The sequence below is a fragment of the Carettochelys insculpta genome, chromosome 13 (assembly GCF_033958435.1).
Source record: "Carettochelys insculpta isolate YL-2023 chromosome 13, ASM3395843v1, whole genome shotgun sequence".
Taxonomy (NCBI): domain Eukaryota; kingdom Metazoa; phylum Chordata; order Testudines; family Carettochelyidae; genus Carettochelys; species Carettochelys insculpta.
Genome location: NC_134149.1, coordinates 13,657,093 through 13,680,869, shown reverse-complemented (window position 1 = coordinate 13,680,869; position 23,777 = coordinate 13,657,093). Strand labels below are relative to the sequence as shown.

General features: G+C 44.5%; 2 protein-coding genes across 3 annotated transcripts in view; both read left to right on the top strand.

The window, feature by feature from the left end:
* Window positions 1-2,289, top strand: part of SEPTIN6 (septin 6) — a 56,847-nt gene extending 54,558 nt beyond the window's left edge. For both annotated transcript variants that reach the window (XM_075007933.1, XM_075007935.1), the window contains one exon: window positions 1,289-2,289. In XM_075007933.1, coding sequence (XP_074864034.1) covers window positions 1,289-1,298 — 10 coding nt within the window. In that variant the 3' untranslated portion in view covers window positions 1,299-2,289. The remainder of the gene's footprint in view (window positions 1-1,288) is intronic.
* Window positions 2,290-9,064: 6,775 nt separating this feature from the next.
* Window positions 9,065-23,687, top strand: NKRF (NFKB repressing factor). The gene is made up of 3 exons (XM_075008180.1): window positions 9,065-9,495; window positions 16,194-16,330; window positions 18,790-23,687. The coding sequence occupies exons 1-3, from the start codon at window positions 9,209-9,211 to the stop codon at window positions 20,772-20,774; spliced, it is 2,409 nt and encodes an 802-aa protein (XP_074864281.1). The 5' UTR covers window positions 9,065-9,208; the 3' UTR covers window positions 20,775-23,687.
* The last annotated feature ends 90 nt before the right edge of the window (window positions 23,688-23,777 follow it).

The window sequence follows — 23,777 nt, the reverse complement described above, 5'->3', positions numbered from 1 at the left end:
TGGTTTGAATCGGGATGGGAATTTTCTGAGTCACTGTAGGGGCTCATCTGCATACTTGGCTTAATCTAATTCTTGACCTCTCCCCCGCACATGCTCTCATTTGCTCACCTTGATCATTTTTTTCTGATTTGTCCTCCTTGATTATGTTTTTGGTTCTCTGTGCCTTAAATATTGAGTGTGTTGTGGTCTGGCTACAGTCTGAAGAAGTGAGTCTGTCCCACGAAAGCTCACCTAATAAATTATTTTGCTGGTCTTTAAAGTGCTACTTGACTGCTTTTTGTTTTGATAGTATATAGACTAGCATGGCTCCCTCTCTGTTACTTTAAAATTTGGTGTAAGATAAGCACACTTTCCTTGCCGTTGTGGGTGTAAAATGTTCTTTCAATGAAGAGTTGTATGCGGAGAGAGAACTTTACCTTGGAAGATTTGAAGTGTGCACATTACAAAGTTTGAAACAAACATCTCTCCCACCCTCCACACCCCTGCCACCCAAATCCTATTCTGGTTAAATGGTTGCTGACTGCCCCAATGCGTTTGTGACAGTTTTGCTATTGCCCGAACATTAATCATTTGGTCACGCTCATCTTAAAGCTGAGTATTGTGATAGACATTGATAAATAGTGAATATCATGACTTTTTCATATTCAAGGACAAGCTTTTGAATCACATACTACCCCAAAACTTCTGGCAAATATGGGTAGTTGAGTTTAAAGTACTGGTCTCCTTTCCACTCAGTCACTCAAGTAATCTGTTTAACCTCATGCAGTAATCCAGAACTGAAACTAAGGTGTGGCCTCGTTTTAGAAATCAGGACTACTAAAATTCTTAATTGCATTTTATTTATATTGTCTCAGGTATCCTGTTTCACCATAAATATATTTTTTTCCTCCAAAAAATGTTGGTTTCTTTTTTAGAAGTTGAAATATTAAGCTTTTGCTTCTTTCAGCTCCGTGGAATGTAATCATATTTTCTGAAACGCATCAGTCTCACTTTGTCAGGGATTAGCTGAAAGGGGCTTTTCATCTTGCTTTCACTTTCTGCATTCAGGTTGTTTTAGATCATTGGATCTTTCTTTAATAATGCTATTAAAAGTATTTTTAAAAAAAAAATTAACTTGTCTTGTTTTCTTCAAGCACTTTGAGTAGCCCCTTCAAGATCCTTAAGTGCCTAAAATGATGCATGTGCCCATCTCTCTATTATTATTTTCATGTTCAGTCTCCTTCTTGCTTTTTTTGAATATCCTTCTCCTTTTTGATGATCTCCTGTTTTTTCTCTCTTTTTTCTGTAGCTTTTTTTAAATCTGTCTCCGCCAGCTGCTCTGAGGGAGAAGACTGCCACTTGTAGAAGAGTTTAGGGGTCCTCTAATGTGTTGGGGGGTAACCAGTCTTCAGTGTTAGCGTCTTGGAAAGACACTCTTTTCTGATTTGCATGGTATTTAAAATTGAAGTGTCTTGTGTTTTGTGTAACAAGACAGCACACTCTTGGGGAAAGCTGATCATGTACAAAAAATCTAGAGGAGCAACAGAAATGTGATGTTTTAGATTGAGTAGCCAAATAAATTCTCATAACGTTGGGTTACAGCTATGGTTTTTCCGGTAACTGGGCTTAATAGAAAGGTTATGGACTCCGCTAAAGATCTTCGAATGCCTGATTAGGGAGTAGGGAGGTGGTGTTTTCAATGTGGAAGCTCATTGGTTTGTTCTGAAAACTGTTGCACTTGATGACAAAGGAGAGAAATAAGTGATTTTGTTACATTGCTAGCTAGGCACAAATTACCTAATTTGAACAAAAGTGAATCAGAATGAAATGTTTCCATTAATGTAATTTGTGCCCTTATTAACCTGCATCACCTGATTGACACAGGTTCAGTGACATTGTTTTTAAGCTTAACCATTTATTGTCCCCAAATAGTCTGACCTCTTACTGTGCGCTTTAGTTAGAGAACGATCTTACACTTAGAGTTATTGAGTTGAAAGTGGTGGATCTGTCATTAGCTACAAGTACTCCATCCAGATACCCTGGGAGTAGAGTGCAGTGTCCTTAAAATGCATTTGACATCTGTCCTAGAACTTTTTGCTTGTCTTGTTCTCCCTTGGTACATTTGCTGCATGTTTTTCCAAACTGTATTCTTCTGTCTCTCCATTTTTTTTGTTTCCTTTTTACAAATGGAAGTTTTAATGACTGCACTGCATATATATTTACATGACAAACATTGGAGAACCAGCAGTGTTAAAGCGTAAGATCTTTCTAACGTCAATGTAAATTTTCAATTAAAGAAATGCAAAAGCCCAGCTGTGTCCCACTGTTGTTTGTACTGAGGGTTCCTCAATCAATCCATCTTCTGGTCATATGTTCTCTTAGAAGGAAATGTATGCATCTCAGTAAATGAGCTTCTTTGCAATCCAACCAGGATACTGTGATTAACCTGTTGGTCAGAAAGATCACAGGTTCATTAATGCAACATGGTGAGGATGCGGGGAGGGGGTGTGGTATTTAACCTCTCATCCCAAATATTTAATCTCTTTTATGAGATGCTAAGCTGAACTTTGGAGCAGTCCTGGCTTGATAGAAAGCCTGCCTGCCACTAAACTGCCAGCACCATTTCCTGCAGCACACTTTGGGTTCTCCTGGGAGATCGTACAGTTCTTTCCCAGGTCTGTCTCTGCTTAGTGGAGAAGATCATAGCTTGAGCTAGTATAACTGCTGGTGAAATTACAGAATTATTTTACATGCCAAAATGTATTAGAGATGAAAGCTCTATAAATTCAACATGGATTTTCCCTTAATCTGTTGCATTTAAAGATGAAGAATAGGTGCCTTTTTAAAGGAGGCAGTGTCAGGATAGTAGTTGAATTTCCTTGTGTTAGTAACATTACAGGTTATTAGAACAAAATATAAATATTCAATTTTGCTCTTTGCCTTTCATGGGATCTTTGCTTTTTGCATTTTGAGGTTGGCTACTTAAACTAGAGACATCTGAACTTCAAAATAAAGAATTGGGGTTTGTGTGCAACTTCAAATTGACAGAACCAATTGCTCAAACTGAACAATGAAATAGTGTATTTAAAGCATCCCGAGCAACCTGTCCTATAGTTACTGTGTATTTCATCTTAATAATACAGATGATATTTGTCTGCTTTTGTGTAGTATTACTGTAGGTAGCTGCGTCACATGGAAAATTCTGGTTTGAACGAGAAGATGCCCAGTTGATTGAGGGAAAACATCTGATCACAGAGGAAATGGACCATGTATTTTTCCCTTGCCCTGGATAGTCTAATAACCCTTCAGTATCACAGAAAAGTCTGGTCCTGCAATTAGTCATATGAGCAAGTGGGCACTATTTTAGGCACCTATTCCCATTTTATATCAATGGGTTTTATTGCAGGAGGGGGACCTGATCCTTGCAGGCAACTGATACTACAGTATGTCTTACACAGGTACTGTATTCTTGCCTGTATGGGTGGTATCCATATTCATGGCTATGCATAGTAGTAACAGTGCAGGCTAGTTTTGCTTCTGTCTCAAATTAGAGAGAGAGACTCTAGGTTTTCATGTCTTTTGCCTCCCCACAAGGTGCTGTTTTAACCAAGATATTTGGGCCAATAAGTCTGCCCACTCTCCCCACGCCCCTATGTCAATATCCTTTGCGTCTTCCACCCGCCTCTCAACAGAGACAAAATTCTGCTACCACCATTTCTCCCCAGGCTGTCTTTTTCAGAGATGACGACCATGGCTTATTGCATAGATGTGAGCTCCCTGAGACGTGACAACCAAGAGGCAGAAGGTACGGGAGCTGCATGATGTACTCGGCACATTAGTCATTAGTTATGCAGTTGGGGGTTGAAGACAGTCTCCTTTCCTCAGTGCTTTCTGTCCCTTTACAGCTAGGACTTTGGTTTCAGGCTCAGAACTGTCCAGCACTGGCAGTCAGGTAAGTGCAGAAACACAGGGCTCCTGGTCTCCAAATGTAAAGGTAGGGCTTTTCCCAGAGCAGCTAGAAGTCTTGATGCCTTACTGTTGTCGAGGCAATTATATAAAAATGGTAAATTGGTACCGAATTGAATGCCTCTAGTACTGTTCTAGGGGAGCGGGCTCGGCTAACCTTGGCCCGGCCTGAATTGCCCAGATATAATGTGCAGGTAAGTCCAGATAAATACTGATTCAATTTGTACCTGTGCCCAGGGGATTGAGATACAATGAGGAGTGTGGGGACAATGTTTAATTGGAACGAATCAAAAACAGTTTATTATTTCACAAACAACAGCAAAATACAAACAGACAGCAACAAATACAAGATATGAAACTCGTTTTAACTTGCTGTCGGTAACATAGTAGATAATTTGGTTGTCACAGGTCACAGTACTCTGCTGTCAGGATTAACTGAAAGGTTGGTTAGTATGTATCTGGTTAGGATTGGCTGGAGCACCTTGTACCCACCAGAAATACGTAGGCTAAAAGCCTTTAAGATATTGGGCTGAGGTGCCCTATTTAGGCTTTTGTGGCTGGTATGGCCAGGGCCTATTTGGCTAGTCAGTGGGTTGCTAGGCCACTGTTGGGTAATGTAGTGCAGGGTTTCCCTGTCCCTAGGTGGTTATCCTGACACAGATAATAATTAGATTATATAAATACTATTTTCTATATCTATCTATACCTATATTAACTAGCTTACCTACATTAATATTATGTAAACAATCATAATAAACAATTATAACAAGCAATTATAACGAGCAATAACAATTATAAATAACAGTTTAAAGGGTATGGTCTTCGGCTTCTAGAGAGCCTGAAAAACAGGGCACGAGGCCTTTATTGTACAGCAAGTGGCTGAGAGGCTGGCACAGGGCGCCGCAACAAACAAGGCCCTCTGTGGAAGCAGCAATTGATGGCAGCAGGTCCAGGTGACGCCAGCCAGGAGAAGATGGTCAGTGCCAGGGTGGCGGTGGTGCGCTGAGGTGTTGAGCGCGCCAAAAACAGCAGTTGCTGACTCCGCAGTTCCTCCTCGAATGCTGGCTCTCAGGTGGTGAATGGTGCAGCAGCAGACGAGGCTCCCCCTATAGGGAAGTGCTGTCTAGTAGCAGCTGCGGCTCAAAAGGCCAACAGTGCAAGTGATTTCAGGTCAGGTCAGGTCCGGTCAGTCACACACGCACGCTTCCTTCGAGAGATCCTAAGATTCCCAGTGCTGCTGAGGTGTGTCCTTATATAGGCCATCCTCATTAGTATTCAGAGAGTTCTGGAAGGATGCCCTTATTTGGTAAGGGCCGGTCCCCTCAGGTATGATGGACCTGATTGAGGACTGCACCAGGTTTGAATTTTTGAACGTAGAATGTCAGTTATGGCAGTTGGTAATAGTCTTATAGGGAAGTGATTACACTCGATTTTAAGATAATTTCTGAGGTAAAATTTCAGTGATTTCTGTCCCCCATGCCCACACAAAATTAGTAACCCTTTCATTTAATCATACAGATGAGGTAAGCACACAATACGCCTAAAGATTATGAGCGTGGTCGCACCTGAGCAGTACACACTATTCACAATCTCTACAACTGTCTACTCTCTTCTCTCTAGGCTTAATTGTGTTTCTGCTCTCCATCTTTCAGGGCACTCTTGTACTAGCATAACACTGCAGTATTTGGACTGGAGATGTGGGACAGGGGTATGTGTTTACATTGAAATTTCAGTAAGATGTTTGACAGGAAAATCATTTCCCCAGACGTAGTTTTTACATTTTTAAAATACACTGTCCGGTAATTTAGGAGTACATTGTCTGTGTGTGTGCACTTACCCTGTTGGGTCCCCCAATGGTGGAGGCTGCTTGGTATACAGCGCAAGGCCTGCCAAGAGTTACACATATTAATACCATTGACAACTTGGATGCAGAAAGCTAAGTGCACTTGCTTATGGGTCTGCAACCTGTGGCTCTGGAGCCACATGCAGCTCTTTAAGGATTTCTTTGTGGCTCCTGACCCAGATTGCAAAAAAAAAACCAAAAAACAAAAAACTGATTGCTGTCAATAAATGGTGAACAGCTAAAAGCCCCAAAACAAACAACTCATATCTAAATAGCAAACAATATATGATCTCAAAACGTTGGATAGCTCCCCCTTTAATATGTGCAGTGCATTGTCGCACATGATACTGTATCTGTGTTTTGATTGTGTTGCTAATCAAGTCTTGATTTTGAAAAGGAAAAGAAGGCCTGTGGCATTCCTGCTGTGAAGGGCAATGTGCATTTTAAGAAAGAAAACTGAAATGAAACATGAAATAAAATTGGCTTAATTAAAGTGGGCTTGGGAGTGAAAGTGAGGAAGACAGTGGTACAAACACATGGACATGTAAAGTGGGAGGAAAAAGTGTAAAAAGTTTGTGAATATCCTGCAGTAAACATGTATTGCATTATAATCACTGTGTGCACTGTTCTTGAAATGGGGGTTACAAAAAGTATGCTTTGACATTATCTATTAAGGACCGTCTCTCATTCATGTACATTGTGGGTCTTGAATGATTTGAGTTTTTACCAAATTTGAAAAAAATAGCTCCTCCTGCTCTTTTGGTTGCTGATGCCAGCACTTGCTGTATCTAGCAATAGGACAACATAGTCAAACAAAATTAAAAAAAAGCAGTCAAGTAGCACTTTAAAGACTAGCAAAATAGTTTATTACGTGAGCTTTCATGGGACAGACCCACTTCTTCAGACAATAGCCATACCAGAACAGACTCAATATTTAAGGCACAGAGAACCAAAAACAGTAATCGAGGTTGACAAATCAGAAAAAAAATTATCAAGGTGAGCTAAACAGAGAGCAGAGGGGTGGGGGGTCAAGCATTAGGTTAAGCCAACTGTGCAAAAGAGCCCCTATAGCGTCCCAGAAAATTCTGCATCCCGGCTCAAACCAGGTGCCAATGTGTGGAATTCGAGCATGAAAGAGAGTTCAGCAGTTTCTCCTTCCAAAGCATAGACTAGCATGGCTTACTCTCCGTTAATAGTCAAACAAAATGTCTGTGGATCTAATATTAGCAAGGGGCCAGGAGATACATTCTCTCTCCTATACTCAATTGTGTGCTCTAAAAATGTACATGGGCTATACACACATTCTGAGCCTGTTTGTCCCTTCACTTAATAGCTGTATCTGAAATGACTTAGAAGCCTGATCTCTTAAGTGCTCTGACAAAATCTACTCAGCCAAAAAAGCGGTGCAGGGAGAGAATACAGTTGGTATTACTGCACTGGGTGGATTAGATCTGCAGTACAGTAGAACCCTGGACATGTGTACTCTGGTTGTGCAAATCTGGGGTTAATGTGACTGAGTGGCAGGGAGCTGGCCCCTGGATCCAGACTGCTCAGCACTCAGGGGAGCAAGGAAACTGATGGGTGCCACAGCGCTGGTCAGTTTCTGGACTCCTGTCAGTGGCTGGCAGCTCGAGCCAGGGGCCAGCTTCCTGCCACTCAGAGGAGCAGAGAAACTGATAGGGGCAGCAGTCCTGAGCAGTTTCCTGTCTCCTGGGAGCCAGGCTCCAGCACCTCACCAGTTTCCTGCTGCTGAGAGGGGTGGGGAGCTGGAGCCAGGCTCCCATCTCTGCACAGGAGACAGGAAACTGTCCAGCCCTGGTCAGTTTCCTGGCTCCCACAAGTAATATGAAATTTGACTTACACAGAATTGCACAGGAATGCAACCTCCATGTAAGTCAGGGATCTACTGTACTAGCCTCATGCAGGACTAGGAATGAGGACCTAGAATGAAAGCTGTTGGTAGCCATCACACAGACCCTAGTTGACAAGTGTGTTAGGGTGACCATATAAAAAAGAGAGCACACCAGAGAGAGGGCGTGTCCCTCTGTACCAATGTCTACTAGCTCAAGTATTAATGTCTTATAGTGTGTATATTTAATACATGTGTTGGCAGGTACGGATACAGACACACTGTCAGGGATGTGCTCTTTTCTTAAAGGTCAAATAAGGTAACCCCAAGTGTGCTCTAGAACATCCAGGACATAAGCATGTCTGGGCTCAGCCAGAACTTACTAGACTGTTGGCAGCGGGGATCTTTTTTGCCTGCTCAATGTGGGGCTGAAGAAATTGCTGCATGTGCAATCTGAAGGTCCCTTCCAGTTCTATGAAATAGGTGTATCTCCATAGAAAAAAATAAATAGGTAATCCACTGAGTAATAGTCCTTCCTCTCTCCTGGTCAAACAGCCAGTGCCGAATGTACTTAATGTCGCTTTAACAAGAGACTGAATCCCGGAGTGGGAAGAAAATAGAGCTTATTACTCGGGGAAAGGGTACAAGGGCAGTGGGATGCTGGTGTGTGAGGACAGGATCCCGCAGCTTTTCCTAACTCCAAGGCTGATAAACCAGGTTCTGGGCTGTAGGGTTCTCACCTTGTGGTCGTCTAGGAGCCAGGTCGGGACTCCTGCTGGCTCCAGGGCTCCACTTGCTTCTGTAAACTGAATCCCATCCGTGGGAGCAAGCACGTAAGGGGGGGGGGGTAATGAGAGGAGAGAAGTGAACCCGGGGCCCTGGGAAGGAAGGGGAAAGGGGCGCACGCTCCCCGGGGAAGATGACGCACCAGCTTTAGGCGTTGGTGGAGCGATGTTGCCTGCAGGGGGCGGTGCAGGAGCCGGCTCCTCTGCTGGAAAACCCGGGTGGATTTGGGGGCGGGAGCCAGAGCTGGCCTCAGCGGTGGGGGCGGGGAGAGGAGGGAGAGCGGGGCCTGGATGGGTTCAGGGGCTCCGGCGCCCTGGCCGAGGGGGGCGCTGGGCTCGCGCGGTGAAAGGCCGCAGGGGGCGGGGGACGTGACGCGGCTGCCGACCTGAGCTCGCCCTGCAGCCGCACTGTGCCGGGGACGCCCCCTCCTCGGCCAGCGGCAGCCGGGCCGCACTCAGCCCAGTCTAGGTCCCGGCTGGGCGCCGCCGCCAGAGGGCGCTGCGCTCGGCGCCCGGCACCTCGCGGGCGGCTGACGTCGCGCCCACGTGACGAGCGTGTAACAAAAAAGGGTTACAGTGTGACGAGGCGCGGGCGGGGGGTCGCGGCCGCACGTGAGGGGCGCGGAGCGGAGCGGAGCGTGCGCGTGCGCTGTGCGCGGCCCACCCCAGCCCACCCCACCTCGGCGCGGCCTCTCTAGCGCCTGGCTCGGGCCGCACGTGGGGCCTGGCCCGCCGTCCTTCCCCCACAGGCCGGGCCAGGCCGGGGCGCGGCGCGGGGCCGGGCTGATGGCCGGCGGCTCGATGCTGCTGGGTGGGGATTTCCTGACCCCGCCGCCGCCGCCGCCGCCTCCTCCTCCCCCCGCGGAGCAGCCGCCGCCGCCACCGCCGCCGCCGGCCCCGGAGGTGGCCGAGCCCGTGTTGGAGCAGTGGCGCCAGTACCAGGAAAGCGACCGGCACTGGGGGCTGCGCCGCCGCTTCATTCTCCGCCACCTGGCCAGTTACCCGGGCGCCGCCATCGACCAGCTGCTGTCGCTCTCTGTGCTCTGGACCAACCACGTCTTCATGGGCTGCCGGTGAGGGGCCGGGCCGGGCCGGGCCTGGCGGGAGAGGGCCGCGCTGGGGATCTGGCTTCCCGGGGGAGGGACGCCCGCCTCGGAGATGGAGTGGCCACCGGGGCTGGTTTTCCCTTCCCGGTAACCTTGTCGCAGTGACAGGTAGAAGCGCCGCGTCGATAGGTTCTTCCCTGCGTCCCCCTCCAGCCCGTTCTCACCCGTATCTCAGACCCCACTTCCCCTGGGGTCCTACCCCAGCCTTCCTGCTCCCTTCCGGACCCCCTCCTCTCGGGTCTGTTTCTAGGCTGCCTCCCCCATGTTGCTTAGGAACCCCTCGCTTGAGCCTATTCCCCAAACTGCCCTTTAAGCCCCCCACCTGAGAAGATGGTGTTTCACGCACCTGCCCCTCTGGCCAGCCGTGGGAACAAGCTAGGGGTGGGGGAAGAGCTACATTATTATTTTGGTCCAACGTCCCACTGGACGATCTTCAGAGTGGTTTGGGAAAAATAGTTTCTTGCAATATGAGCCATTCCAAGTCGAGCGGACCAAGTGATGGCTTCTGTATGCATAAGGACATGATGGTGGGCATGTTTGGGATATGATTTTAAGGATACCACCAACACGACTTCTGTGGCAAGTGGTCATAGGGACAGTGTCTGGACAAAGAGAGAGAAACGTTACACGGAAGAGTACAGAAAGAGGTGAAATCCATCAGTGTGACAGGCAGATGCCTGACTAGATCTAGCACAAGAATGAAATTAGTGATGGACACTGGTAGATGCTCTATATACCTGAGGGTGCAGGATAATAAAGAATTTGGGGGGAAAAAATGGCTGAGGCACTCAGACAGAAAGAGGTCTCATTATTTAAAGCCTTGGTGCAGCATGGCTCCAGATCCTCACCTGCATAACCCTGTGAGCCACAGGCAACTCTTTTACTGTGGAAAGGCAACTTGCAGAGCACCTGGTGCTGTTCGTTCCCCCCAACCCCCATTCTCCACCTACGAGTTTGCAGGGGACGCTCAGCACGTCTGCTTGCAGCAGGGTGGCATCTCTGTCGGGAGGGAGAGGGGTCTTAGGGCCTCTATCCAATGAGGAACGGGGTTCTTGGGCATGGTTCCCCCTCTTTTTTAATTGATGGGTAGAATAAATTTTGTCATGTGCACCAAGGCATGTGCAGATGTGCACCACAAATGGACGCACATGCTTCCGGCTGTGTGTGTTGTGGGCATTCCGCTAATCAGCTAGGCAGCACTTGAATCTTTTCTCGGTGGCCATCCTAGTGCTCAGCTTACACTACAGGGAACACTGGGCTTGGGTCTTCAGCCCTGCAGGGGTGCACCTGCTGGGGCTCAGGGTTTCAGCAGGAGTGGGGCTGAAGCCCCATGCCCTATAAGGTGATTCTTACAGGGCTGTAGTACTAGATCCCAGTAAGATGTACATGGCTCTCAAACTTCTGAAGATTGTTGTATGTGGCTCCCAGGGCCAATAAGTTTTCTGCCCCTGTCATAGCAGGATAAGAGGTGAAATAGTGGACTGGCTAGATAAGGGGGAATATAACTTTGGGATGAGGTAGAGGGCATGGTTTATAGAAAGTAGTTATGCAGTTACTCTCTTTAGGCAGACTTGGTGAGTCCTTGCTGGGTTATATGATTGTGTAAACATGTTCATTTTCTGTCAGTGGTAACTGCAGGACTGCACTTTTTGGAGTGACTTGAATGAGTGTGGAGCCCTCACGAGCAGCTTTTGGGAGGGCACCCAAAGCCTGAAGGGGCAGCACAGCCATACTCAGGGCGGTAAAGAGGTGAGAGACTGCAAAAGGAAATCAGGTCAGAGAAGTAGGTGGGGCCTGCATAATAAAGGGCCTCAAAAGTAAGGAAGAGAATTGTAAATAAATCATACTAGGGAGGAAATACCAGCAGATTATGAAGTCTGAATAGTTCTCTTCATCAATAATTTGCAGGTGCACTCTTTTATTTATCCTTTTTGGTGCATCCCTCTATCCAGGCCCTAGCCCCGTATTGCACACGTAAGATGTACATGCTAAAGTCAGAATACATCTTTCCTAGATGTTTTTTACTGAATACTAAACACATCACCTCCCAAAATCTTATGAACTCAGACAGCATACAACAACATTTCTCTTCCTGTTTGATTCCCAGTACTGGCTTGCTGCTTCCTAATCTGCATCAAGTCAGTCCCTGGGAGTGGTGCTGCTCCATGGAGGGGTGATTGAGAAACCTTGATATAGGAGGACGTAAAAATTAAATTGTAAGTGGCCAATCTCCCTTACTCAAGATGAGAAAAATGCAAGAAATAAGCTGTATAAATCATGAAAACTAAATTACATTGTTAAATTTTGTTTCTGTTAATCTTAGGTGTGTTTTGTTAAAGATAGTTGTGGGAATAATTTTGTCTTTTTATTTAAAACATAAAGCACCTGTCAGAAAGCACTCCAAAACTGAATTTTCTGACTATTTTAAACCAAACTTGAATAATGGAAAAGTTATGTAGTTGCTATCCTCAGATACAATACAGTAACTAGGATACTATTTAAAATTTCTGCATCCCTCCTAGTCGGAATGAAAGGATTGCTTTCCCTGTGCATAGTCTCAGAGAGACAGCCATGTTAGTCTGTATCTCCACAAAACAAAAAAGCAATCCTGTAGTACTTCAAAGACTAACTGTAATTTACTGGGTGGTGAGCTTTCATGGGACAGACCCACTTCTTCGGAGCTGGAAAATCCTGATGAAAGATAACTGAGACAAAGATTATATCGCTCATCAGGAGTTTCCAGATCTGAAGAAATGGGTCTGTCCCATGAAAGTTCATCATCTAATAAATTATATTGTTAGTCTTTAAAGTGATACAGAAACTGCTTTTTTGTTTTCCCTGTACATATTAATTCAGATTTGAGAAGTTAATTTTTCTTTGGGGGGGGGTGACAAAGTGGGAGAGTAAGAAATGTGAAGAAAAATAAGTACTTGCAGCTCTCTTAAGTGCAGCAACTGACTTCAGTGCATCAGGGAATAATACTCAACCAAAGCTCTGAAACTAAAGGTAATTTAGACTTGACTGTTAAGATTTGTTACAAACCTTGTCTTCAGTAGATGCTCCTCATAAGTTGTCTGAATTTCAATTAAGAGTCTTGGTTTGGATCTAAACTTTCCAGCTGCATGTTCACCATCTCTCTAAAAACTGATAGGCTAACAAATCAAGGCCCAAAGTTGCTTCTGCAGCTACATTGCCAATTATCTTATTTTCATGAGCTGCATGCAGGGTGACTCTGGCACTTCTGTGGCATCCTGTTGTGATGATGCCATGCGCAGATGCAGGGTGGTGCCTGCAGCGCACTATCTGTTATGTGACTGGTGCCAAGGGAGACCCATTTTCTGAGGAGTCACCTGTGGTTTATGGGATGGGGAACTCCTTGTTTTTGGCATTTCTACTGCCATCTTACAAAGCAGAAATGATAAATTTAAATCAGTTACATAAGACTAAAATGTCCCCTGTCTGCACAGGACTCAGGGAAAAATAAGGTTCCTTTCCCTGAAGAACTTACAAACTCACAGATGATACAAAAGAGAATAGGTCAGGTATGAGAGAGTGCAGGAAGGGTCAGTCAAGAGATTTTTCCAGGAAGATTTTCCCAAAGATACTGCAGTGAGGTACAAAATTAACATACCGTGCAGTGGTGGACTAGACAGAGGACCACACACGTATCTTAGGGGCTACGTCTACACGTGAAGCCAACGTCAGTATAGGCTATTTTGATGAGTAACGTCTACACGTCCTCCGGGGCTGGCAACGTCGATGTTCAACTTCGACGTTGCGCGGCACCACATCGAAATAGGCGCTGCGAGGGAACGTCTACACGCCAAAGTAGCACACATCGAAATAAGGGTGCCAGGCACAGCTGCAGACAGGGTCACAGGGCGGACTCAACAGCAAGCCGCTCCCGTAAAGGGCCCCTCCCAGACACAGTTGCACTAAACAACACAAGATACACAGAGCCGACAACTGGTTGCAGACCCTGTGCCTGCAGCATGGATCCACAGCTGCCGCAGCAGCAGCCAGAAGCCCTGGGCTAAGGGCTGCTGCCCACGGTGACCATAGAGCACCGCAGGGGCTGGAGAGAGAGCATCTCTCAACCCCTCAGCTGATGGCCGCCATGGCGGACCCCACTATTTCGAAGTTGCGGGACGCGCAACAACTACACGGTCCCTACTTCGACGTTGAACGTCGAAGTAGGGCGCTATTCCTATCCCCTCATGGGGTTAGTGACTTCGACGTCTCGCCGCCTAACGTCGAAGTTAACTTCGAAATAGCGCCCGGCGCGTGTAGCCGTGACGTGCGCTATTTCGAAGTTAGTGCCGCTACTTCGAAGTAGCGTGCACGTGTAGACACGGCTATGAAGTGGAGATTTTTTTAATTCTTAATCGAAAATTGTCTTTGCTCTCAGGATACAAGAGGAGGGGGGAAGTTTGCTGTGTAAGAACTAAATTGTAAGTTAGTTAATATAAGGTTAGTGTTTCCCAGGCACCTGCTAGTGGGAATATTGACTCATTAGTCAGGAGGAATTCTTGTACTGCCACCCTCCTAGGTAGGCTACCATCTTACATATCACCCTGTAGCTGAAAGGGAATGAAGTTTAAGTTCCAGTATCCCTTCCTTTGGTTCCAAGTAGACAGGGCTTGCATTTTTCCACTCGTTGACTGTTGCAAAAGGGGAAGGGTAGCATCCGCTACTCTCTCTCTGTCCCGGCTACCTCTCTTTCATGAATACCTGTAGCACCTGCCAGAGCTGCTGAGGCTGCTTCTAATTTTCACAAGCAGCAGCATGAAATTGACCTGTTTCTTGAGGGTTCCAGTTTCTATTCAGAGGGTTCTGAATAGTAGCGGCTTGGAAGAGCAATGACCAGCAGGCTAGATATTGGACAGTTCCCTCAAATTTTTTTCTGTCCGTGGGTGGAATAAATTTTATGTGCACCAAGGCATGTGTAGATGTGCGTGACCAATAGGAACCCGTACTGCCAGTTGTGGGTTGCTGTGGGGGCTCTGATAATCAGCTGGGTAGCACCTGAATCTCTCCTGGGTGGCTGCCCAAGTGCTCACCTTACAGGGAACACTGGTAGTGGAATGTCTCTGCGGAACTCGAAGGAAACACAGCCTCAGCTTACATTCAGAGGGGTCCCTTGTTGTATTTATTATGGAACATTTAAACATAAACTTATATCCAAGACATATGCATTGCAAGGAATATGTCTCATATGTCAGCAATGAGTGGACTTTCCATACACACGTGGCACTGGTGTTGAAAATCTGTTCTAAGGCCATTCATTTTTTAAAAAAGTATCCCTTGCTGCTGTGCTTAGAATCTAATGGTAGCCTTAGTCTTGGTCTGCCTTGGAAGACAATAATGTGTTGACCTGATGCTCTGCTTAATTTACATACCAGCCTTGTGGTAGAACAGTGCAACCTTCCTGTACTGCAGTGGAAAATCTACAGCACTGGCTTGATGCAGTGTTTTCAGGGCACCATTCGCTAGAGATTTTTTAGTTCCACTTTTGCTGTCCAAATATCCTGCAGAGATTTAGTAAATTACAGGAGCAATGGAAGATCTTGGTCATGGTGTTTTGTAAGTTCAGGGTGCTAGAATTCTGCTTGACTGGAACTGCAGGTGACCTTGGCTGTTCTTATGCAACATTCTTTTGCAGCAGGAGCCAGACTGCAAGTAAAGCAGGACTCCTTATGAAATAACACTGTCACACCATCACTTTGGCGGGGGGGGGGGGGGGGAGGGTTAGAATGTTGCAGTGATGTCAATGTTAATTTAAAATAAATAGTAACAAGCAGATTAGTTCCTATGGTAAAAACTAAAGGTTTTTTTGCCTACTGTCTGACAGCCAATGCCAAATGTCTGGTGACATGTCACAGATTGTCACTTAAGTTTTTTTGTCTCAGCTAGTGGCAGTGAGTCAGTTTCAATTCTGTTCTTACTCCACTAATTAAAACCCAATAACTTTTCCTGTTTCTTTCCTACTACTGCTGAAATTTTCCTTGTTGCTGTATTATGTTCCAATAGCAAATACCTTAAAGGGGCTGCAGTTTAATTCCAAACTCCATTCATTTGATGACTTGCGATGAATGATTGACAGACTATTTGATGCTAAGATACATGAGTTTGTTCAGAATATGTATGAAAACTGGTGACTTGTTGTGCTATTATAGATTTCTTCTGCAAGGCCTTAATTCTGCAAGGAAAGCCATACAGTCTCCCGACTTCTTTTGGAGTTTCACACAGTCACGTAAATCTGCCTGCATGGAATTGATTACAGATTCAGCAACTTTCAGGACCATTTATTAGAGCCTGGTCCAATGCCAATAAAGTCATTGGAAAGACACGCATTGACTTTACTGGATGCTGGATCCAGGTCCGATTGAACCGTGGTTTGGCTTGTAATGTCACAGGGATCTCCCTAGTCTGTTATTAGGCAGTATCCACCAGCCACACTGGATTATACAACACATTTCACACAGGCATGCTCTTCTTTGTGTGAGGTGTTAAGGTTTTGCTGTCTGCCTACTTGCAAATACTGAAATATTGATTGTAGACACCAGGGGTTTGGTACTAGAAGTGGGGAACACCTGGAAAAACCTGGCAGCATGAAGATTTAACGTAGCAGGTTCTAATGCTATCTGTCCTTGAATTAAACACAGGTATGGCTCACAAGTTATGGAGAAAGTCCTCGAGATGGCTGAAGGTATTGATATTGGGGAGATGCCATCATTCGAGTTGGTGCCTCGAGCGAAACCACCCAAAAGACCTTGTTCTCCACCTTGCTCTGCTTATGACAGTGAGTATATTGTCTGCCTATCAAAGGGGACGTCCTCCATTACTACTTCAGATACGATTTTAGGAATGTGGAAACTGCAACAGCAGAACAGACCAGAGTCTGCCGCTGGCTCAAGCTAATAGTCGATGCTCCCGGGGAAAAACAACAGACTACTTAGTGCACAGTTACACTACCACAAGCAGGCTGGATTTCTCCCTCTCTGCAGGGGTGGCTGGCTTGTGGTAGAAGTAATCAGAGTTGTGGTATTTGGGGAGCTTGCAAAAGTTTAAAATCTTAACATCTGATCCAGATGTCAGGGAATTTTTTCATCCAAGATGAACTGGGTTACGATGAATAAGCTGCGACAAAGGTGTCTAAATGCACTTGGCAGCCTAACCCATACTAGCATGAACACTGTAGCACTGGATCAGACTGTTCTTCCCAAGTGCTTGAGATGGCCCATTGCTTCACCAGTGAAATCACGTGTTTTGCATTTGGGACGTGGGAATTAACGTTAGAACGACGTTCTGCTCCATGGGTGTCCAAGTACTTACTGCATTTATGTATTACGTAGCATTCAGGTTAGTTATATGGTGATAATCTTTAATGTTCCTTCGAATCTTTTCTATCCATGTGCAGATTTTATCCATCCTTGTACAGAATAAAATTATGTGCATCAAGGCATGTGCAAATGTGCACCATCAATAGACACACACAACCTAGCAGTGGGTGCTCTGCTAACCAGCTAGGTGATATTTGAATTTCTCTTGAGTGGCTCTCCAGGTGCATAAATTACTGGCAACACCCATCGTCTTTACAGTATTTATGCAAATGTTTTGTTTCTAATCCAGACAAATTCAAATTAGAAATGAGGCACAAGATCTTAAAGTGAGGATGAAGTGGGGGATGATCAGTACCATTTTCCCCACATTGTACATGGGGGAAAAAGTGAAGCACAGAGAGGTAAAGTGACTTGCTGTGGTTACTGGCAGAGCTGGGAATGGAACCCAGGTCTTCTGTGTCCCAGTCCTGTGCTCTGTCCAGGAGAAAACATTGCCTCCCCAAATAGTCTCACAAGGGTGACTAAGTAACAAAATGGCAGATGAAATTCCATGTAGGTAAATGCAAACTAATGCACATTGGAAAACAATCGCAACTACATTACCACTCAAGAAAGATTTTGAAGGCATTGTGGATAAGCCTCTGAAAACATCCCATCAACCTGCAGCAGCAGTAAAAAAGCTAACCATGTTCAGAATCATTAAGAAAGGGGTACAGAAAAAGACAGAAAATATAATTTTGCCTCTTTTTAAATCCATGGTATGCCCACCTCTTGAATAGTATGTGTGGATGTGGTCTTCCCATCATAAGCAAGATATCTTGCAACTGGAAAAGGATCAGAAAAGGGCAACAAAAATTATTAGGTATATGGGGCAACTTCCGTATGAGGAGCAATTAACAAAACATTTTTCAGCTTGAAAAAGAGAGAGACCCCTATAAAACCATGACTCTTGTGGAGAAAGTAAATAATGAAGTGTCATTTACTCTAATAGCAAAGGAACTGGGGTTATCAAATAAAATAATAGGAAGTGGGTGTAATAGGAATGCACAGTACACTGTGGAACTTTCTGCCAGAGGCTGTTGTGAAGACCAAGATTATAACATGGTTCAAAAAAGAACTAGATAATTTCACCGGGGATGGGTCCTTCAGTGGCTAGTGGCTAGAACAAGCAGGGATGATGTCCCTAGCCTCTGTTCACACAAAACTGGTAACGGAGTGGATATCCTGATGAGTAGATTACCCATTCCATTAATTCCTTTTGAAGCTTTGGAGTTGGCCACTGTCGGAAGATAGGATGCTGGTCCAGACTGGCTTTGGTCTGGCCAAGAATGACCGTCCTTATGTAACAAACCATCCTGTGGCACACTAGAGACTAACAAATGTATTAGGTTATGAGCTTCTGTGGGTGAAACCCACTTCCTCAGGTGGGATTACATTAAAGCCCATATGATGAAGTCATTTTTACCCATGAAAGCTCATGACCTAATAAATGCGTTTGTCTCTAAAATGCCACAGGGCTGCCATTTATTTGTGAAGTTAGACTAATAGGGCTACACCTCTGATTCATCTGTAAGTTACTGGGCTTGCTAGAGGAGTAACTGGAATTTAGACTGTGTTTATATAGAAGACCAGGCTAAATGATCTGATTGTCTTGAAACCTATGAACCTGAGTGTATCAAAACCAGTATTGCACATAGCAGTAAGTGAAGTGGAAATATTTCTTCAATACTTTGCCCAGGAATGAAAATTCCATTTACCTATGGCATGCATCTTTATGCAGGAAAACCTTGGTGTCTGTGATTGTGGGGAGTGGGAATTCCTGTACTCAGTAGCTTACTAGCTCCTGCAGATGATCATACTGTACATATTCCTGTGTTGTAAACTTTTTTTAATGTTGTAAATTTCACTCATTCCGTAGATCCAGAGCCTCCCAAAAAAGTCCTCCCCAGGTTCCGCGTGAGACCTCGTTTTGAGCCTGTACACTTTGTAGCCAGTAGTGAGAAAGATGAAAGAAAAGAAGATCCTACAGACAACCAAACACAGGAGTCAAACAAGGATGCAAACATGAACAGCACTGCTCAGCCAGTCAAAAACTCTGTGGATTTTGTTTTTAACAGTTTCAATACGCAGGAAGCAGATCCCCAGTTCTCCAACTCATTCGGTTTTGGTTATGCAAGTAGCTGGACTACAGCCACCAGTGTCGTTTCAAACAGTATAGACGCTATCCAGAGTGATATCCCACAACAACTTTTCGCCACCTCTTCAGTTCTCCAGTCTTCATCGGATACTTTCCCCCAGTCAGTTATAACAACAAAGCAGTATTTTATTGACAGACTCTCAGCAGCAATCCAGAAGAATCTCTCTAACCCAGACGCTAACACTGGGACTGATAAAATTAATTATACGTACCTGTTGACTCGTTCAATTCAGGCATGTAAGACAAATCCTGAATATATTTATGCTCCTCTAAAAGAAATTGCCCCTGCTGACCTCCCAAAAAATAAGAAGCTTCCAACAGATGGCTTTGCTTGTGAAGTGAGGTGCCAAAATGTCTACTTGACCACTGGTTATGCTGGCAGCAAAAACGGATCCAGGGATCGAGCCACAGAATTAGCAGTCAAACTATTGCAAAAGCCTGTTGAAGTTAAAGTTACTCAACGGAAGTTCAAACATACGTATCGAGAGGACTTAATAGTGTGCGAGTCTGGCACATGCCCACAGGAGTTGCCTCCTGCTCTCAAACAGCTTGATGACTTTCTTGCTGCAAACAAAGATTTTTCACCTGGGCAGTCTGGTTCTGATCCCTTGCAAGGTTCTAGTAGTTCAACCAAATCCTGGACTGATTTTGTCCTCACGGAAAATGCTAGTGATGCTATAGGGATACTTAATAACTCTGCTTCATTTAACAAAATGTCAATTGAATATAAGTATGACTTAATGTCAAACCGCTCATGGCGCTGTAGAGTGTATATACAGGACCACTGCTTAGCTGAGGGATATGGCAGTAAGAAAACTAGCAAACATGCAGCTGCAGATGAGGCTTTAAAAATTCTTCAAAAGATGCAGCCCACCGTGGCACCTGTGAAAACAACCCAGGTTCAGAAAGTGGGCTTTTTATCCCGGGGCTCTGGCAAAAAGAAAGACTTGAAAGATCTTGTTATCTATGAAAACTCTGATAATCCTGTGTGCACACTGAATGATACTGCTCAGTTCAACAAGATGACAGTGGAGTATGTCTTTGAAAGGATGACAGGCATGCGGTGGAAGTGCAAGGTGATGCTTGAAGATGAGTTCATTGCTGAAGCAACTGGGGTTAAGAAATCAGTGAAGCACGAGGCAGCAGAGGAAGCTGTGAAAATCCTCAAAAAGACACAGCCGACTGTCGTCAATAACCTGAAGAAAGGCACCATCGAAGATGTCATCTCAAGAAATGAGATTCGGGGCCGCTCCGCAGAGGAGGCTTTCAAACAGAAGATTAAGGAAGACAATATAGGGAATCAGATTTTAAGAAAAATGGGCTGGACAGGTGGTGGGTTAGGGAAAGATGGTGAAGGGATACGAGAGCCTATTGCAGTGAAGGAGCAGTTTAAAAGGGAAGGACTTGGGCTTGATGTGGAAAGGGTAAACAAAATTGCTAAAAGAGATATTGAGCAGATCATTCGAAATTACGCACGCTCAGATAGTCATGTTGACTTGACTTTCTCTACAGAACTTACCAATGATGAGCGGAAGCAGATACATCAAATTGCCCAAAAATATGGTCTAAAAAGTAAATCGCATGGTCAGGGCCATGATAGATTCTTGGTGGTAAGCAGAAAGAGACGCAAGGAAGATTTATTAGACCAGCTGAAGCAAGAAGGCCATGTTGGACATTATGAACTTATCATGCCTCAAGCTAATTGAGTTTCATAGTGTCCAATGAATGCGTAAGGAGACTGTTTCCTAGATCCCTGATTAAAGAAGCAGATGCTACATTTTCTTGTTGTGGGATATATTATGTTTTACTTTGCTCATTTAATTTCTAAAATTAGAAAAAAGAACTTACAAAGTTCTGTCCAAATGTTTTAGCGCAACCCAGCAGCCAATAGTGCAGTTATTGTGTCTTTGGTATCAATTGGTCCTTCACATTTTAATACTTTTGTAATAGCAAAACCTATCCAATCACCCAAAAAAAGTCACCAGTTAAAATTATAATTTCCTTGTTGTTTTTGCCCCAGGAAAGAAATTTTGCCGTTTTTAAAAACAGAGGAAATGCAGCTCAGAGAAAAGTATGATGTAAAGTTGGTATGACCTACAATAAAAATAGTTTTATTTCCAGGAAAAAAAAAGGGTTTGCCCCATTTTGTATGAAACCTCTGAAGAGTTGAGTTAGCAAAGTAAAATGTCTGTGTGTTTGTGTTCCTGCAGAGAAGTCTTTAACCAACTTAAGAGTACAATTTTCTTTATAACTAATGTTCCAGTTTAATCGTAATTTCTGATGCACTGAGAATTAATGAATGCACCCTTAATCAACTTTATACTAAACTTAGTTAATGCTGGAAGGATTTTTACCCAGAAGTACTGCTTGACATGTGCAAATACCATGGTGGAGTGGAAAAACCTATTTTTACCTTGACTAGGAGCTTTTTAACCTTGAACAAAATTAAATTGTGCTTCGTTCTTTCTATCCACTATATTAATGTATTTGTGCTTGTATATGTCAAGTAGAGTAAAAGTTTTGTGCTGCTCCAACATGTGGTTTGAGTGTAGCATGCCTCCAGGACTTGCCTACCTGGGCTAGATGACTAAAACAGTTGTGTTTGCATGAAGAACAAATAGCTGCTGCAAGACTTCATTTTGGGGACGTGTCCTTCCACCATTGCTGAACCTTTCAAAACCAGACTCTGAACCAGGCCTTGTAAAACAATAAAACTCAATCTCCGGGGGAAAAAAAGTGTAAATTCCATAGGTGCTGCGTGTTCAGATGGTAACTATTAGGTTCACTGACTCAACCAGCTGTGTGATAATGTGCCTCAATATCCACTCTCCTGTCTCTCCCTGTGCTGCAGTTTATCATTCCTGCCTCCCATATCTGCCTCTCCATCTGTTTACATTGCCCTCTAGGTCAGTCCATCCTCCTGTGTTGCCTTTTATACCCTTGGCTTTGAGGAGAGGGGAAGTGGCCCCAACTGGCACTGCAGAAGATCCTGCTGGCTCTTGGCACAGGCGGTTTGAATCCCATGGTTGTGAAAATAGATGCTCATCTTGAAGAACTACAGTTACAGGTGAGTAGCATTTACTTAGAAATGAACGAATGCCCCTCCCATCCTTGTTTTCATTAGCACTCCTCAACTCATCTTCCTGGGATTTGTTCTGCTAGCTTGGCTCCCACAACTGGAGGAATGGTAACTCCACAAGTTCTGCAAGCACATTCTCTCTTCAGATTCCTGCTACATGCCTACTCTCTAAGACTCAAGGTTGTGGCAGATAGTACTCCAAAGCCTGGAGACTGCATGGCAGTGTAGTACATCTAATAGTACTGCCTCAGTTCCCCAATGGATCCTTTTCCACCAGGATCCTAACCTACACACACTGGCAGAACCACAGTTCTTAATGAGCATTCCTTTTCCTAGAAGGCTGGGGTATGTGTGGAGAAATCTGGTTAAATGGGGCTTTCCAAAGGCAATTACACTCCATGGTTAAGATCTAGGTATGCACCTTTGGTATAACAAATTGAAAATATCTGATCTCTCGCATCTTCCTCAAGCATGATCTTAGTGAGTAGGGCAGTTGTTGAAACTTTAGTATAGAGAGTTGCTTACCAATTAATTATATTCCTGTTCCAGTCACCTTCTTGAGTTAAGGAATTAAGAGCCCCCAGCTTCTGCACACTTGTGTGGGATTGCCAGCTTTATGCACCTTCCATTTGCCCAGAATCTTCCACAGTGAGGAACTGCTGGAAACAATTCAGAATGTCCCTTCTGCTACCCTACACTTTTCTTTCCTGCCCCTCTTCTAACGAGTGAGGGAAAAACTCACTCCTTTCTAATTTAATGTTTTAAATCTCTGGATCATCTTTCAATGATGTGGGGAAGGCCCTTTGCACATAAAACACTGCTATTGTTCACTGAAGACTTTATATGGGCCGATAGGAAGGCTACTGTTGGTGTCTATACTTTTCCTTCCCTGGCATGAACTGATGTAAGCCCTGACCTAAGACAGCACTAACTGCATAGCATAGTTATGGGGCTGTTTCACAGCCTGAAATAATGTGGCTATACCTATCAGGCTTGTCTCCCTTTTAAAGTCTTCCTGATATTCTTTCCAGAAATTAAAATGCATTTACCAAAAGGCTTGAGTTTTAATATAGTACTATCACAAATGGACCTGCTTTTCCACAGGCAGAAAGCACCACTGTATACATTTAGTGTTTGTGAAAGACAGGTCAGTTCTTAAATCCTCCACCTAAACTACTTGGTGCTGCTAGTTTAACAGATGCCTCTCTAGGCAGAGCCCTGCAAATTTACAAACATGGACAATTCTTATCAGTTAGCTGCAGATGCAAGTTTAAGCTGTGGAGAGATCTAGCTTTGATATTTCACTGTTTGAAAGGTTGAAAACAGCTCCACAGTAATTGGTTATACACTAGTCATTTGCAGTGCAGACTGATGCCAGTCTGACCTATGCTTCCAGTTTGTGTAATCAAATATGGAGGAGGTAGTAGCTTTTTTTGTGAATAAAATAGGCTTATTTTAGTCACAAAAAGACCTCAGAAAATCTCTTCACCCATGGAAGTTGGCCAAGAGGACAGTCCATGGTCTAACAACAACAGGACAACCCTTTAGTTCAAGTAGTGCTTGAAGAGTATGGCACATGATCAGAAGATGCACAGCTCTGTTGGGCATAAGAGAACATCTTTGAACAGGA